The sequence below is a fragment of the Ascaphus truei genome, chromosome 4 (genome assembly GCF_040206685.1).
Source record: "Ascaphus truei isolate aAscTru1 chromosome 4, aAscTru1.hap1, whole genome shotgun sequence".
NCBI lineage: Eukaryota > Metazoa > Chordata > Amphibia > Anura > Ascaphidae > Ascaphus > Ascaphus truei.
In genome coordinates, this window is record NC_134486.1 from 403,222,536 (window position 1) to 403,238,151 (window position 15,616).

The 15,616-nt window shown below is 43.4% G+C and overlaps 1 protein-coding gene across 2 annotated transcripts in view; it reads right to left on the bottom strand.

Moving 5' to 3' along the window:
* KIF13B (kinesin family member 13B) overlaps positions 1–15,616 on the bottom strand; it is a 260,575-nt gene that overhangs the window by 20,860 nt on the left and 224,099 nt on the right. The window contains exons 36-37 of one of the 2 annotated variants that reach the window (XM_075598680.1): positions 9,034–9,145; positions 8,122–8,252 (exon numbers count right to left, since the gene is read on the bottom strand). The exons of the other annotated variant lie outside the window; for it this stretch is intronic. Of the exons in view, the coding sequence (XP_075454795.1) occupies positions 8,122–8,252; positions 9,034–9,145 (243 nt within the window). The remainder of the gene's footprint in view (positions 1–8,121; positions 8,253–9,033; positions 9,146–15,616) is intronic. 2 annotated transcript variants of the gene reach the window in all.

Consider the following 15,616-nt stretch of genomic DNA (forward strand, 5'->3'; position numbering starts at 1 on the left):
ACTGTATGATTTGCAGACATTATTTTTGCCACAAGTCTAGAAGACCTCCAGCAACAGATCAGAGAACTCCACGTAGCAAGAAAGAAGGTGGGTCTCTGAACATCACATCGTATGAATCTCAGCAAGACGTCAACTCTAGCAAGATCAAAATAAATGGAATAGAACTAGAAGACGTCAACAACGTTGTACACCTTGGCTAACAGGTACCAATGGATGGGAACCTTTCAAATGAAATCACAAGAACATTTTCCAAGTGAACTTCTACTGTGTCTCAAAAACTTGTCACCCTGAGTTTGAAGATAATTCTGAAGCTTCAGACAACACAAAGAAGTATGGAAAGATGTATGCTGGGTAGTAACCAAAGAGACAGGAAAAGGATTCAATGGGTTTGAAAACAAACAAGTCTACTATGTAACTATGTAAGTCTGTGAGATCCTGAGTGAAGACATAAAAACGGCAGTGTACTTGGCATATAATGCAAAGAAATGACCATCGTTGGCTAAAGATTGGATTCCATCGAGCATCAAAAGACCACGACGACGGCAACGACCAAAAGTACTGAATGATGGGAGGATCAAATCTGATGTTTGATTTAAAGCAACAATGGAGAAGAGGGCTTGCCACTGCAGTACCTGGAAGATTTTGGGGAGGCCTACATCCAGCAGTGGCTCGCCAAAGGCTGAAGATGATGATATCATAATACATATTTATTGCGATGGTTGAAATTGTATTTATTTGTATGATCTGTATAAAACTTTAGGCATTTAGACTTCTATTTTTTTCACAACAGATCACATTGAATGTCTACTATGAATATAGCTGACTAACAGTATACACCTTTAGTGGATAGGAATGCTCGTAACTATTACACCAGGTGTTTATTTAGATCCCCCAGGAGCAGTGGCAATGTATACCCCCTGACAAAGTTGTTTGCAACAGTGAAACGTGCATAGATAGCATTGCCGACTACAGCTAATGCGAGCTGACCACAAGGAAAGAGGTGTAGATAATCCCAGGTATGCTTGTATCATACCTACACTTGAATGTATTTTTCATGGGTTTGTCTATCCGCATAAAATATTGCCCCGTGAGACTCTTGGTGTGTCTCTTCTATGAATTAGTGCATATGCCGATTTAATGTGAGTGAGCCCAACCATATGAGAAGGAGCTGTGGTCTGATCATTAAGCGTATCGCACAGCAGAAGCCAATGCCAATTATCGATTATGGGGACATATTATACGGCTCAGCACCCCAAAGCCACCTTAGGAAACTTAATACCCTCCACAATTCAATATGCCGTTTTGTTCTCCGATGCAACTACAACACACATCACTGAGAAATGCTCAAAGAATCCTCACTTGAGTCTAGGCTCAAAGTTCATCTTTCCTGTCTTGCCTTCAAATACTTTCTGGGCAAGCTACTCATCTATCTGAACCAGCTCTTCACCCCTACCACATGCAGCACTTATCAGAGATCTGACTCCAAAAGACTGCTCATGGTCCCAAGGTTCAGCAAAGTATCCGGCCGCTCCTCCTCCTCTTACCGTGCACCCCAAAACTGTAACAATCTACCGGAGACTCTCACAGCCGCCACCAGTCTAAGTTATTTCACAACTAAGGCCGTCTCACATTTTAATCTGGTCTGTGACTGTTACATACGCCTATAATATATATTATCTTAAAGTGTGCGTGCAATATCTTGAATATAATGTATACCCTGTTTACTTATGTAACTATGTATTTGAAACCATGAATTATTTGTCATCATAACTCTGTGCCCAGGACATAAATGAAAACGAGAGGTAACTCCCAATGTATTACTTCCTGGTAAAACATTTTGATAAATAAACAATTAAGGAGAACCGAGTCCTACCTGGGACACTTACCAAGTGTGAGCTGTGATATACCCCCTCTCATCAAGGCATTCTCTTGGTATATATGGTTATACGCCACTGTCCAGGTTTTGCTTGGATTTTACTTTTTGCTTTTACTATGTTTCAATATTGAACATGTTTATTTTGCACGTCTGCAACTGCTTTGAGAGATATTTATTAATCACAATATAACAGATTTATCAATACTTTGATAGTCTTTTAGCGCACCATTTTACACCTACAGTAGGGTGCTTTTTTTGTTGTTGATGCTTTAAGCAATAACTTCACCAAGCCAATTTCAAGAATTCCCATATCTTAAAAAAAGCCATATACATGGACATTCTCTGCAGATTAATTCAGAGCGGGAGTAGAAATGCTATTTAGATTTAGTGGTTCACCTTCTTAAGCAATCAGCACTAATTAGGGGCCCGATTGAATTAATAGGGACTACTTCCGAGCGTCTGACCTCTGACAGACCACGCATTACACTTTAGGCAGACACAAGGCCAACATTATGGAAATAACATAATTACTAAAATGTGCTTACACTGCACTAAAGTTCCTCTCACCCAGAAGGCCAATGACATTTACAGCTGGCTTACTGAAGAAATAAAAGATTTCTTACGGGCAAGCGTGTGGCCTGATCTTTTAAGTCACAATGCTAAGCGCTTCTAACCGTTCTGACTGTCTCACCTATTCAGCAGCCATAGAGGAAACCATTACTGGTGTGACACTCTCTGCTCCCAGAATGATTTGCAACCACCCGGTGTTTGCCATTTCATGAAGTTAACCCTTTAGAGCCAGTTCAACTGCATTTTAATGAACTAAATCAACCTATTTTCCCTAATAGCTGGACAACGAGCCAATCTATTTTTGTAGGTTTCTACTTCCCCACTGCTATACTTGTTGCAATGCATTGCACAGGGGGACTAATTTAAAATTGCTTAAAGCTGCAAACCAAGCAATATCCTATAAGTGTTTTTTTTTTTTTTTTTAAATAAATCAGTTCTGTACTATGAGAAGCATTAACATTTTTTTTATATATATATACTGTATATCACATTTTAAGTTATGGTGGGTGAAAAAGGCAACAAAAAACCTCCACCATTAGCATATAGCCAATAAAGAATATCACTTGTGAGCACATTCACATGTCTTAGACAGGTGTGCGACCCTGCCTTTCACCATTATCACCTCGCATACAGTGTTCCCACTGCAGCAAGGGATTCTGGGAAATGACATGCAAATGAGCACACATGGCACCTTTTGCCTGGAATATCCATTTCACACGGAGCCCATTTAAGCAGAAGCATCGCCGTTCACACAGCTTTTAAGCACAGCATAGAACTCGCAAAGCAAGTACAAACCACTCTCAGACATGTTTCAACCTCAAGGTTGAAACATGTCTGAGTGGTTTGTACTTGCTTTGCTAGAGATATATAGAGATATAGAGATACACACACACACACACACACACGCACGCACGCACGCACGCACGCACGCACGCACACACACACACACACACACACACACACACACACACACACAGTATTATAGTGTAACAAGCATTTGTTGTTTCTCTAGAAACCTTTTACAAAGCCACATCCCCTTCCTCTTCTGAAACAGGCTCTGTCACAACCCCTTTATGAGCCCTGCCCTCTCTCTAGCAGTGCACTAATTGTATCTAGTGACGGCCTGGTCACATCATCTTCCCCAGCATGGTCACATCATATTCTAGTGACGGCCTGGTCACATCATCTTCCCCAGCATGGTCACATCATATTCTAGTGACGGCCTGGTCACATCTTCGGTCTTCTGCTGCACTGATAGCCATTTAGCGAACCTCTAAGCCAAATCTTTGCCGATCCATAACAGGAGAACGGATTGATCGGCAACTTAGCTAATTACTTATCATTGTGTGGATTGTACTGATGCACATATTAAAAAAAGGGGGGGGGGGATTAAATAATAATAAAAATAAAAAAACGGCAGGTTGGACGGCGGCTTTAAAACCATACTTGTAAAGGTGCTATTCTATTTCTCTAATTGCCTTGCCAATTACGATAGCACACGGATAGCACACGTATAGATAGTGTTTTTAGATGCAACTTTGAAGCTGAATCTTTCCTCAACTATAGTATAAAAACCTAACAAGCGCAACATATATTGTATATTGTTTGCTATATACTTTTATTACCTGATTTTTGGGTTGAATTTGCATAGCGCGGAGGTGCCCAACTCCATTCCTCAAGGGCCAGCAACAGGTCAGGTTTTCAGGATATCCCTGCTTCAGCACAGATGGCTCAATCAGTTTGAGCCACCTGTGCTGATGCAGGGATATCCTGAAAACCTGACCTGTTGGCCCTCGAGGACTGGAGTAGGTCACCCCTGGCTTCGCTATTTCGCATATCTTAAATAGGCAGCAGAACACTGAATCAGGTTACAAATAATCAGCTTTTAAACTTCATGTAATTAGCTTCCTCAGAAAGATGTAATCCTCCTCATTAAAGTAACTGTCCTACTTATTTGTATCTTGTGAAACATGAATACACATTGCTTTTTGTGGGCAACACTAGATTCAAGCATAGCAGCTACAGTCATGCGAATGTTATATGTTTGATTAACGAAAGCACCATAATTACTACAGTATGCAAACAAATGACAGAACACAGCTTGCAATGTACCAGTGGCTTGGAGCACTGACAAACGGTCTTACTACTAAAACACATTACCTGAAGGATATAAAAAAAAAAACAGTTCATCGTATTTGATTACCATAAAAAGTTAAAAGCGACATTTAACCTACTATACTATACTATACATGCCAACATCCTTAGTTCCCTTTCTTCCTTGGCAGGACTGTCCCTTTAAATGAATAACCAAACAGGAGCAATGCAGTGCAGGCCCCTTTAAGAGCGAAGAATGGTAGGGAATGTATTGAACAGCTGAGGGTAGTCACCGGGATTGCATTGTAATGCAAGGGGATAATAGGGACCACATTGAACTGATGGGAGTGATAGACAAAATTTAATAAGTAAAAGCAGAAATAATGTAGTTATAGAGCGGAGAATCCATAGCTTAGTTGTTGTGAGCTTGGTGGTATTAAATGATTCTGAATTCTATACATCCAAATACGCACTTTATATTTTAGCAATCACCTGTGTTTCTCACTGTCAGGCCAATGTTCTTAGTCAATCAACACTAGAACACGGGTTCTTCACTTAGCAATATTTACTATGATTTACACAGCCCTCTTTGTTCTGTCACTAAGTAACTATAGAATTAACCATGTTCCTTATCTTTTAAGACCGCTCTCTATTGCATTATCTTACTAACTATTTAACTAACCTTTGATTCCAAACTCTTGCAACTCAGCAGCCATTGATCATACCAAATTTCTTATAACAGATAACACATTTCTACACTTGCCTGTCTTCAGCCTGATTTATCTTCTAAACCTTGCAGAGGCAGTTAATACTTTTCCAATATACATTTCTAACTTAATACTACATTACTTATTTTAACTAGTTACATGCTGAATATATATGTATATAGACAATATAGCATCTTTATTATTTAGGCTTGATATCGTCCAACCTTCAACTTGTGAACACATTCACGTCTCAGGTCTGCAACCCTGCCTTTCCCCATTATCTCTTGGCATACCATACAGTGTACTTCCACTGCCACCAGGGATTCTGGGTAATGACATGCAAATAAGAACTCCCAGTGTGTCACGTTTTGATTCTTGTCCATGGACCCCTATATAAGCTTGAGAGAAAGACTCTTTGATACTCAGTTGCAACAGACTGTGTCCTCTTAAACAAGCAACCACAAGAACACTTAGTGACAGAACAAAGGGTTTTCTAAATCAAAGTCGAAATAAAAAAAAGTTCCACAGATAGTGAGGCTGCGGTCGTCTGTCCACTTCAAACTGTCTGACCAGGCTTCTTCCTCCCGCAGCTCCCAAACTCTCCGGTGATGAGCCAAGACATATACCATCCAGAAAAAACAAACAAAAAGTAGGAGCGCTGAGAGGACAAGACGTTAGGCAATACTCCACTTTTAATAATACACTTGACACATGAAAACTTACAATTGAGTACTGCTGCACAAACGATAGGGACCCCGCACACGTCCGACGCTACCACCACACAGACCTTCCCTCGATACCCCTTGGATCACCGCCGGATACAGAAACCGGAAGTGAACCCGGTGAGTGACTGAAGGATCAGGTGGGCTGTCTCGCGAGAGTATACAGCGTAGCTAGGGCTGCGCTCTCAATGCGTGTAAACGGACCGTCTTAGCTATGGATCCACTAACGATTAGGTATCACAACCCTGTGATTGAGGTTGTGAACCCTGCAGTATCCTCTACGCGTTTCGCGCTAATTAGCGCTTCATCAGGAGATAATGGGGCATGTCGGGATGTAGCCCTAATATATAGGCAAACACCTCTAATTGCCCCTAATGTTAAAAACATGTGTACATATTTAAAACAATTGCTCTAATGGTAATTTGTACAAATTACACATTAAACACATTACTAAGATAAAATAAAGAAAGTGTTCTAAAGTTCATGTTTGATTAAGAAGATTGAGCCGACTGTGAGAAACACAGGTGATTGCTATGTTAAGACGGCTTGAGGATAAATGTATAAAGATTGCATTTGGATTTATAGAATTCAGAATCATAATACAAAACTCGTAAGGAACGTCCAATGTGAAGTGTACCAACACCAGGATTTCTTGCTCTCTTGGAAACCTCATCTACTATTTTAAACCCAAATCCATTGTAGCACCCAGACAAAATAGCACCACCCTAATTTGATCTACAAAAAGGGCAGAGTGAGGTACCCCTTTCCTACATATTGTAAAACAAGCAATGAAATGGACGCAAAGAAAAAAGGTTTACATTTTCATAAAATACCTATACTTGTTTAGAAAAGGCGCCTCACTTGTTTTTAACCCGCTACATACAATACTCTCAAAGTTCAACATGTTTCAAAGAGGAACCGCACCCTTGATAGTGGACTCCAGGTCCATGCTTGCATAAGGAACGATCGTGGCCTGTTTTAGACAGTCAGTGTATTGGGAGAGAGTGCAGCAGGACTGTGTAATGCTATGAACCCTGTGTTAATCTTCCATCCGTCACCGCAACAAGGCTATTACTGGATTTTATGTAGTGCCGCGTATCAAGGAAGATACCGGAGTAGTGATAAAGAAGAGCAGTATAGACCTTGAGCGCTCAGCAGACTTGTAAGAGGTGCAGAGCAGGGAGGAAATATTCCAGGCGAACGCTACCGAGCCAAAATAAACTGAATGTTCTCAGCTTCTCAAACTTGGGAGCGGGAGTATAGCGGTTTGAAGAGCGGTGCAGCAATTACAATGACGCGCTATTTAACAAACACATGTGCGGTGGCAGCCTCATTTACCAAGCCCCGCAAATATTGTACATCAATATTTCTTCCCCATAGAAAGTACATATAGGATTTCAGAATTAACTATAAAGAGAGGCAGATGGTGTATTGCAGGGGTGGGCAACTCCAGTCCTCAAGGGCCACCAACAGGCCAGGTTTTCAGGATATCCCTTCTTCAGCATAGGTGGCTCAATCAGTGGCTCAGCCTTTGACTGTGCTGAAGCAGGGATATCCTGAAAACCTGGCATGGTGGTGGCTATGGAGGCCTGGAGTTGCCCACCCCATGACTATTGCTTGCAAGACAAGACTTTAGCATCTCGGTACCTAAGGGATAATATACAGGACCTTCCACAAATAACCTATGTAATTAAGTCTTTCATCAAATCAGAAAACACATGTTAAAAAAAAAAAAAAAAGGCAGCGTACATGAATACTTTTACAAAGAATGTGAGAAAATATGTAATTTTACTTAAAAAAAAAAAAATGTAAATAAAAAAAAGCAACAAGGAGAAAGAAACTAAACCAAGGAGAAATACGGAATTACATTTCTAAATTGGCATTTGACCAACCAGCACTAAGTGCTGTTCATAAATTCGACTAGTGTTGCTTTTACGGATGCAAACATAATCCATGCTGGAACATTCGGTTCTCTGCCAGTAAGTGGCACACGGAATACAAACACAGACTACACACTGGAGTCGCTGCCTTTGTTGATCGGTCCAGGTTTTGTTCTGCAAACACACAGCAGCGATGCTAAATAATTACAAACCTTTACCGGGAATAATGCGGCGCGGTTACCCCCAGTGACGCCCCCAAAATGCTTCCATACCTGTTGTGCAAGGGGAGAAGTCTGCCTGCCCTTCTCGTCGCGCTGAGGAAACAGAGATTTAAGGAGCTTGGGCATCTGAGGCACAAAGGATTTGACGGGACTCAGATACGATGCTGCCAGGTCGCCAAACCCTGTCAAACGGGGCCATGGAAGAAACATTAAAACGTGGAACAACAAGACAATGCATCTCCTAGGACCATGCTAAACTCCGCTGGAAAGGAGGGGAACATATTACACACACTCTGCTGAGAATCAGAGCAATCCACTGGTTCAAAGGCAGGCTGCACTCTCTGTAAAACCTGCGCTGAACGCAATGCCCTGAAAGTCCCTTTGGCACTGAAGGTGAAAAACATGTTCTACTGTACATCAGGGGTGCTCAACGCCAGCCCTCAAGCCCCAACAGGTCAGGTTTTCGGGATATCCCTGCTTCAGCACGGGTGGCTCAATCAGTCCCAGCTTCAGCACATGTGGCTCAATCAGAGGCTCAGTCTAAGACTGAGTCACCTGTGCTAAAGCTGGGATATCCTTAAAACCTGACCTGTTAGGGGGAGCTTGAGGGCTGGAGCTGAGCACGCCTGGCTCTACATCATACTGTTGGAAAGACAAAGCCGCCCCCCCCCCTCCCACAGGCCGGAAGGCAGACTGCATAGCATGGAGCAGAGTCAGCCCAGGAGATACTGGATGCGGTAACACTAGTGCTAAAAGCAAGGTGGCGTGTCACCCCTCCCCATACTGTGCGATATATTGGTATCATTGCAGATGAATTGATGCTCCTGGTAGGGTCACAATAATAGGATGTACTCAACAAACGCTGTGGCCCAATTTTAACCGCATCGTTGGTGTGGAGTAAATTATTTTGGATGGGGTTTTAAAGGGCTCTTCTATCTTAGGTGACTGGTGTCTCGGACTTGCCTGGGTCCCGTGTTTGCTGTGAGGCTGCTGGCAGGGCGGGGCGCGATGGGGTCACTGCCCGGTTGGAAGAGGCCGAGGTTTGGGACACGTCTTGTTGGCTTTCCCATCGACCCTGTGACAAGGACATACATTCTGCTTTTAGAGGACGCCAGCTCTCCAGAGTCGAGACAAAAGCTATTACTAGTTATTTATTCACAAATTAATATACCAGAGACATTGCATGGTGTACTTTGCTTTCAAGTATGTTCTGTGTGTCCTGTGTGTCCTGACACAGGAGTGTGTTCTGAGGACGTTGCAATGTAAAAGGCACTGGTCTTTGATGTAAATTATCATTAATATAATCATCATTTATGTATCAAGTGCCAACAAATATTCCACTGCGCGGTACGATGGGGGTATAGAGTTATGTAAATTACATCAACAGAATTACACATTGCCAAATAAAGACAAACAGATACAAAAAATAATGAGGGCCCGGCTCACGGGAGCTCACAATATAGAGGGAATACGTGCAAACAAAAAGGTAAAGGCTCGTTGAGGGACAGCATGTGGACTCCGAGGACGGAGTTTGGTCCAGCGGCACAGCGGATGCTGTTAAGGTTTGAACGTGTGGATGTTAGGGGGCGTCAGGTAGCATGGAGTTTGGTCCAGCGGCACAGCGGATGCTGTTAAGGTTTGAACGTGTGGATGTTAGGGGGCGTCAGGTAGCATGGAGTTTGGTTCAGCTGCACAGCTGTTTCCAACAGTGTTGTAGTGTTGATGTTAGGGGTACGCCAGCAAGGCTTCCATAAAAGGTGGGATTTCAGGGAGCTTTAAAATGTCTGAATGCTGGGGGGTGGGGGTGGGGGTAGTGGGGAGTCTGATGGTGCGTGGAAGGGAATTTCGGAGACAGGGGGCAGCACGTGAGAAGTCTGGTAGGTGGGAGTGAGAGGAGGTGATAATGCAGGAGGAGAGGCGGATGTGATGGGCAGAATGAAGGGTGTGTTTGGGCTGAGATTTAAGGCGGTGCAGCGTTGTTGAGACCTTGGTAAGTCAGAGCTCAGGTTTTAAATGTAATTCTAAAGGATATGGGAAGGCAGTGTAGGGATACAGTACTATTCTTGTATTTTGTAAGCCCTCTGGGCAGGGGATGTGCCTGTAAAACTCCTATGCACATTGCTGCTCAGAGCACTATACTTTAATTGTGAAGCGCTGAGTCCCATTGGAAGATATGAAATAAAGTTATTATCTCAGCAATGGATGTTTGCCTGTGCTGGACTAGAAGACCACAAAGGAATAAACGGTCAGCCAGAGAACGGGCAGGTGCCTTTATTGGACACAGAACGGATCCCTAACCCAGAAGTGTGTCAGACACGAAGAAATACATCTGCCTTCAATGCAAAGTCACCACCCACATGTTAACGAGTGCAGTCCTATTACTGTGACTACTGTCCAAACCGCAGAACCAAAAGGGAGGTTGTGGTGAAGTGGACATGTGGGAAAGTGCTGTAATTCAGATTAAGCAAATCAACAATGACAAGCACGGAGCCCAGAAGCCAGACAGCCCGGGGGGCAAACGCAGCCTGGAACATGTCACTATGACAGAGGAAAGTGCAGAGACACCGAGTGCTACACATCACATACATACTAGCACTATAAACACGTCACACCGCTCCTAACAATACTTTTATATAACAGCCTCCCAGGGGACACGGAAAGGGCTATGTTGGTGCTGCTTGTTGTCACTGCACTAACGGGGTAAATTGTCAAAGGAAAAGAAACAAGTGCAACACTAGGCCTAGATAAGTAATAAATAATACTTAAGAGTTTGCAGTGTGATAATTGGGGGAGCGGAGTACCACTACTACAGGAGGGCCCCGGGTATACGGCGGGTTCCGTTCCAGAGGCCCGCCGTATAGTGAAAATCGCCGGAAAGCGGATCCGGCGATTTTCAGTTATACCCATGCGCAAACCGGCATTTTTAGCCGTTCTGTGCATGCGCGACATATGGTCTGCGCGAGCAAACTATGGTATGCGCATGCGCGCCGGGCGCAACCGCCCAATCTACGCATGCGCGACTTACTATCCAACATGGCGGTCCCCTTCTCAGTGCCGCTGTATCGGCGGATCGCCGAGAAGCAGGGCCCTGCTGTATTTATTTATAAACCCGCACTCACAATATTTTTTTTTTAACACCCCGAATGCCGCTGTGTTTTAATTTACAGGCTTGCCGTTCTTTCTTTTTCAAGTTTATCGGATTTGGTTTAAGAAGGCTCTATTATTCTGTCTTAGGCCTGGGACATAGTGAGTTTTAAGCTCGCTGAGGCGGGCTGAGCCGCGCTGAGCAGATGCACAAAGCCTCTGCATCTGTTATCAGCACGGCTATAGTTTCTCCCTCCGCATGCGCGCTAATGCGTGCGGCGGCTGAGAAACTTTGCAGAGACAGGCAGGTTTCAAATTTGCCGCTCGGGGAAGCGATGTAAGCGGTCATGTGACCGCTCACATCCAATGGGAGCGAGGGACTAGCCTCGTCTCCCGCTCCACCTCCTGGCACGCCTCCGCCCCGCCCCCTGAGCGCGCTCACTGCCTCGCCTGCAAGGACAGGAAAAAGCAGCATTTTGGAGCAGGCGAGGCAGAGCAGGAGCGCGGCTCAGCGCTGTTTGCTCCTCTATGTCCCAGGCCTTAGGCTGCGCTTATAGTGCCGGCGACGGTGCGGCAAAACAAAAGCATTGCCACCATCGTGTGCGCTTATAGTAAGCGCCGGATTGGTCGCGATCGCTGGAAGTCATCTCAGTTTGATTTCCAGCAACCGTCGCCGGCACTATAAGCGCGGCCTTATCAAGAAAAGATAAATGTATACACATTTCTAAAATGAGGCCCAGACAGCTTAGCCCCATTGTTTACATTGACACTGTGCTAATTTGCATGCCATTACCCAGAATCCCTGGCTGCAGTGGAAGCATTGCTTGCTAAGAGATAATGGGGAAAGGCAGGGTGGCAGACCTGTGTGAGACGTATGACTCTGCTCACAAGTGGGATTGTTATTTGCTGTACAGTGTACGGTGGAGGGGCTGTGTCACTTTTTTACCCACCATAAGTTGCATAATGTGTGGTTGAAACCTATTCTAACTTCACATTGCACAGCGCGTATAACTAGCCACAGATGCGATCCAAAAAGTCAAAACAGCTGCCTGTGGGCAGGTTTTACTGGCTCTTCACTTCTGTGCTGAAAAGCTGTGTAATACGGCAGGCAAAAGCGTATAGGGATCCATGTTAAAATGGATTTGAAGTAAAATGTGACAGTGTGCGCTCATTTACATGCCATTTCCCAGAATCCTTGGCTGCAGTGGAAGCCCTGTATGCTGAGAGATGACAGGGAAAGGCAGGGTTGCAGGCCTCTCTGAGACATGTGACTGTGCTCACAAGGGGCATTTATATTTGCCCACATTGTTTAAAATGATTATATATATTTTTTTCTAAATCGAACACTTATTCTTTTTTAAAGATCCTTTGATAATTTGCATATTGTGAAGCTTTTCTTAATACTAGCAGGATAACAAATGAAACTAGCACTGTGCCAAAGCCAGCACATGGCTTCATCCTTCAATTAATTTGTACCACTGTAAATCAGACCTGATGGAACAGATCTCAGCTGCAGCACAGATGCCAGATCCTTGTCAGTGCACCCCCCTATTTCCTTTAATGTAATAAGCAAAGTCATTTGTTATGTATCAGCTTCTTTAACAGCCTCCTTCACCTTGGAGAGAATACAAAACTTTTCCTGTTCCCCGGCACAGTTTAGTTGCACACTGCGTCTAACAAATCTGATATTTGCTTCCACTGAGGCGATATTACAAATTGCCAGTTTGAATAGAGGAATTATTCGCTCAAGCGTGACTGAAGCCGTTCTCTGCTTTATTTGTTAAATGACAGTATGGTTTACTGTCATAATAAAATGAATGCAGTAAATTCCCATTTAGTAAAACACCCTCGGGAGCAGAAATACACGTTCTCCTGCGCAGAACGTCCTCGCAGAAGAGAAACCTTGTATCGGAGCACAGCAGGCTCTGGGAGAATATGCGCTCATATTAAGAATCCCCTTATGAGGGACATTGTTAAAAGTAAAGAGAACAAATGAGAACTCTTACAGAACATTAATTGTGAGACAAGGAGGAAATGTGAGCTCCGTGGAGCAGGGACCTCTTCATCTTCTGCACAAGCCCAAGGTAACGAGCTCCTATCATTTATTTTTATGCCACGTTCGTCACTGCCTCTCACCTTGCATTGTACAGTTCTGCAGAATAGAATGGCGCTTTCGACATAAGCAGCGATCACAGGAGACGCAGACAAAAACCTTCAGAGAAGATGGTGGCACACGAGGACTACTCGGCCCATTTAATGTGCTTGTTTCTGCCTACTTAATTGTAGGATCGACAGACAGACAGACAGACACACAGAATGGGGTTAACAAAGGACTAGGGTAACGACCAAAAAGGAAGATGGGAGGATGCAATCTGCATTTAGAGTTTGAGGCGCAGGGAAAGCAGATTTTGGGATTTATACCAGGTTTGCCCACTTCAAAAGACAGTGACAAGCCTCTAATGCAATATCAGCAACTTTATCCCAGTCGTTAGTGTGGCCTACTAAATTACCTCAAGTGTGGTCTTTGGACACTGGAGCATGCAAGAACAAGACAGAATCGCACAGAGAACACTACTTGTGTTAGGAGAAAACCTTCACTCTGACTTAGCATGTTTTGCATTTTCCTCTCTAAATGGAATCTAAAAGGGATTTAATTGTATACATTGACCACCTGCCCCCTACCCTTAAACAATAAATTATGTCATACTTTCTTGTAGGCAATATTATCAATAATAAAACCTTTGACATGATTATGTAAAATGATAAGCACTTACCCAAATTCATGTCTTAAATATTCATGTGAGCAACTGTAAGACCTCTATTCTGCCAAGTCTTTCTACTTGTGATGTACGATTGTGAATATTTAGAATTTTTAAAGAGTGGTTAGTGCGGGATCTACAATGTCCCTGCTCTGCCACAACGATTGGCCGCCACGATGCTGCAAGAGCACAAAGGGATCCCCGTGACATTTGTTGTTGACCTTTAGAGAAATCTATGGAGTACAAATCTTACATACATAAGTACCATAATAACATTATTGTAGTTTATGTTGCAAAATGACATTTGCCATTCATTGTTCCACCTTTCCAATTTATCCAAATCCTTATGAAATAAATGACACGGCTCAGATTTTACATAACTACACAATGTAGTGTACAGGTCATCCACAAAAGTGTGGGGGATTTACAGTCTATGGCCTGCGGTATTTAGGTAATTAATAAACAAGTTAGCGCGCAGTGGACCCAATACAGAGCCTTGAAGAACCATAATCTGAACCCTAATCTGAACATGTGCCATTAGTGACCTCTCACCGCGTCCTATTGTTACACCAATTACAAGTGCGGAATGGAAGCTGTTGCTGAAATGTCAAACCCCAGCAGTACTTAGATGTGTGAAACAAAGAAAATGATGGCAGGAAACCATCACGTGTCCAAATGAACCAGCCAAGTTACCTCCGTTAAGACAATCTTTGGGATTCCCTTGTGTCTATCCTAAGCAGTTGTGAATTTTATTAGCCATTTACTACCTCTGGGAGAATAGCTAGACCAGGGGTGGCCAACTTCAGTCCTCAAGGGCCACCAATACATCAGGTTTTCAGGATATCCCTGCTTCAGCACAGGTGGCTCAATCAGAATCCTTAAAACCTCACCTGTTGGTGGCCCTTTGTGCACTGGAGTTGGCCACACCTGAGCTACAAGGCATGATATTGTAAAAGAATCGTAAAGTAAAAAATCCCCAAAGTATCAGTGTTACTTCACTAATGACTGTAACAAGCAAGATCAGAGGAGTGGACAACAGGTCGGTCTGCTCTGTTTCCATAAAATAATATATGTATAATTAAGTATAATAAAACCACATGTTCAAATTAATTAAAGAGAAGCATCAAATACTGAGTAATTCACAAGTGAACTTGGAAGATAAAAGTAACACACACAGAACCAAAGTGATCTATTTAGTGTGCTAAATCTTAGTGACATCAGATATGTTAAACGTTTTCAAAAAAAAAAAACAATAATTTGGGTGGAAAAGGATTGGAAAATCGAAACTTGGGCATTTTCTACCCATTTCTGTCTTCCTTATGGTGTAGGGCATTTTAAAGACCCGCCTCGTTTCCTCTCTCTTCTGTGACCCAGAGATGTCCCGTATAAGCCGGATGATGGCATTATTAGGGTGGAGGAAACCCCAGTCGAAAAGTCTCTGCAGTAAATCAAACCGTTAACTCCTTCAGTGCTGCAGACATAGACCAAAAAGTCCAGCTGTGGTGCTCAATTACGCAACTGTAGTCATAGGAGGGGGGACTCAAAGCATCTCCCCAAATTATAAAAGGTGACAGAGAGGGGCTTCCTTGTGAACCTAAACGGGGGACACATCAGCCTTTAGATATTGGGTGAGGGAAGAAAACTCCAGAAATTCCCTGGGGTCGGGTTGTTCCTCTGGTTTCTTGTAAGTCTCTACTTCCGGC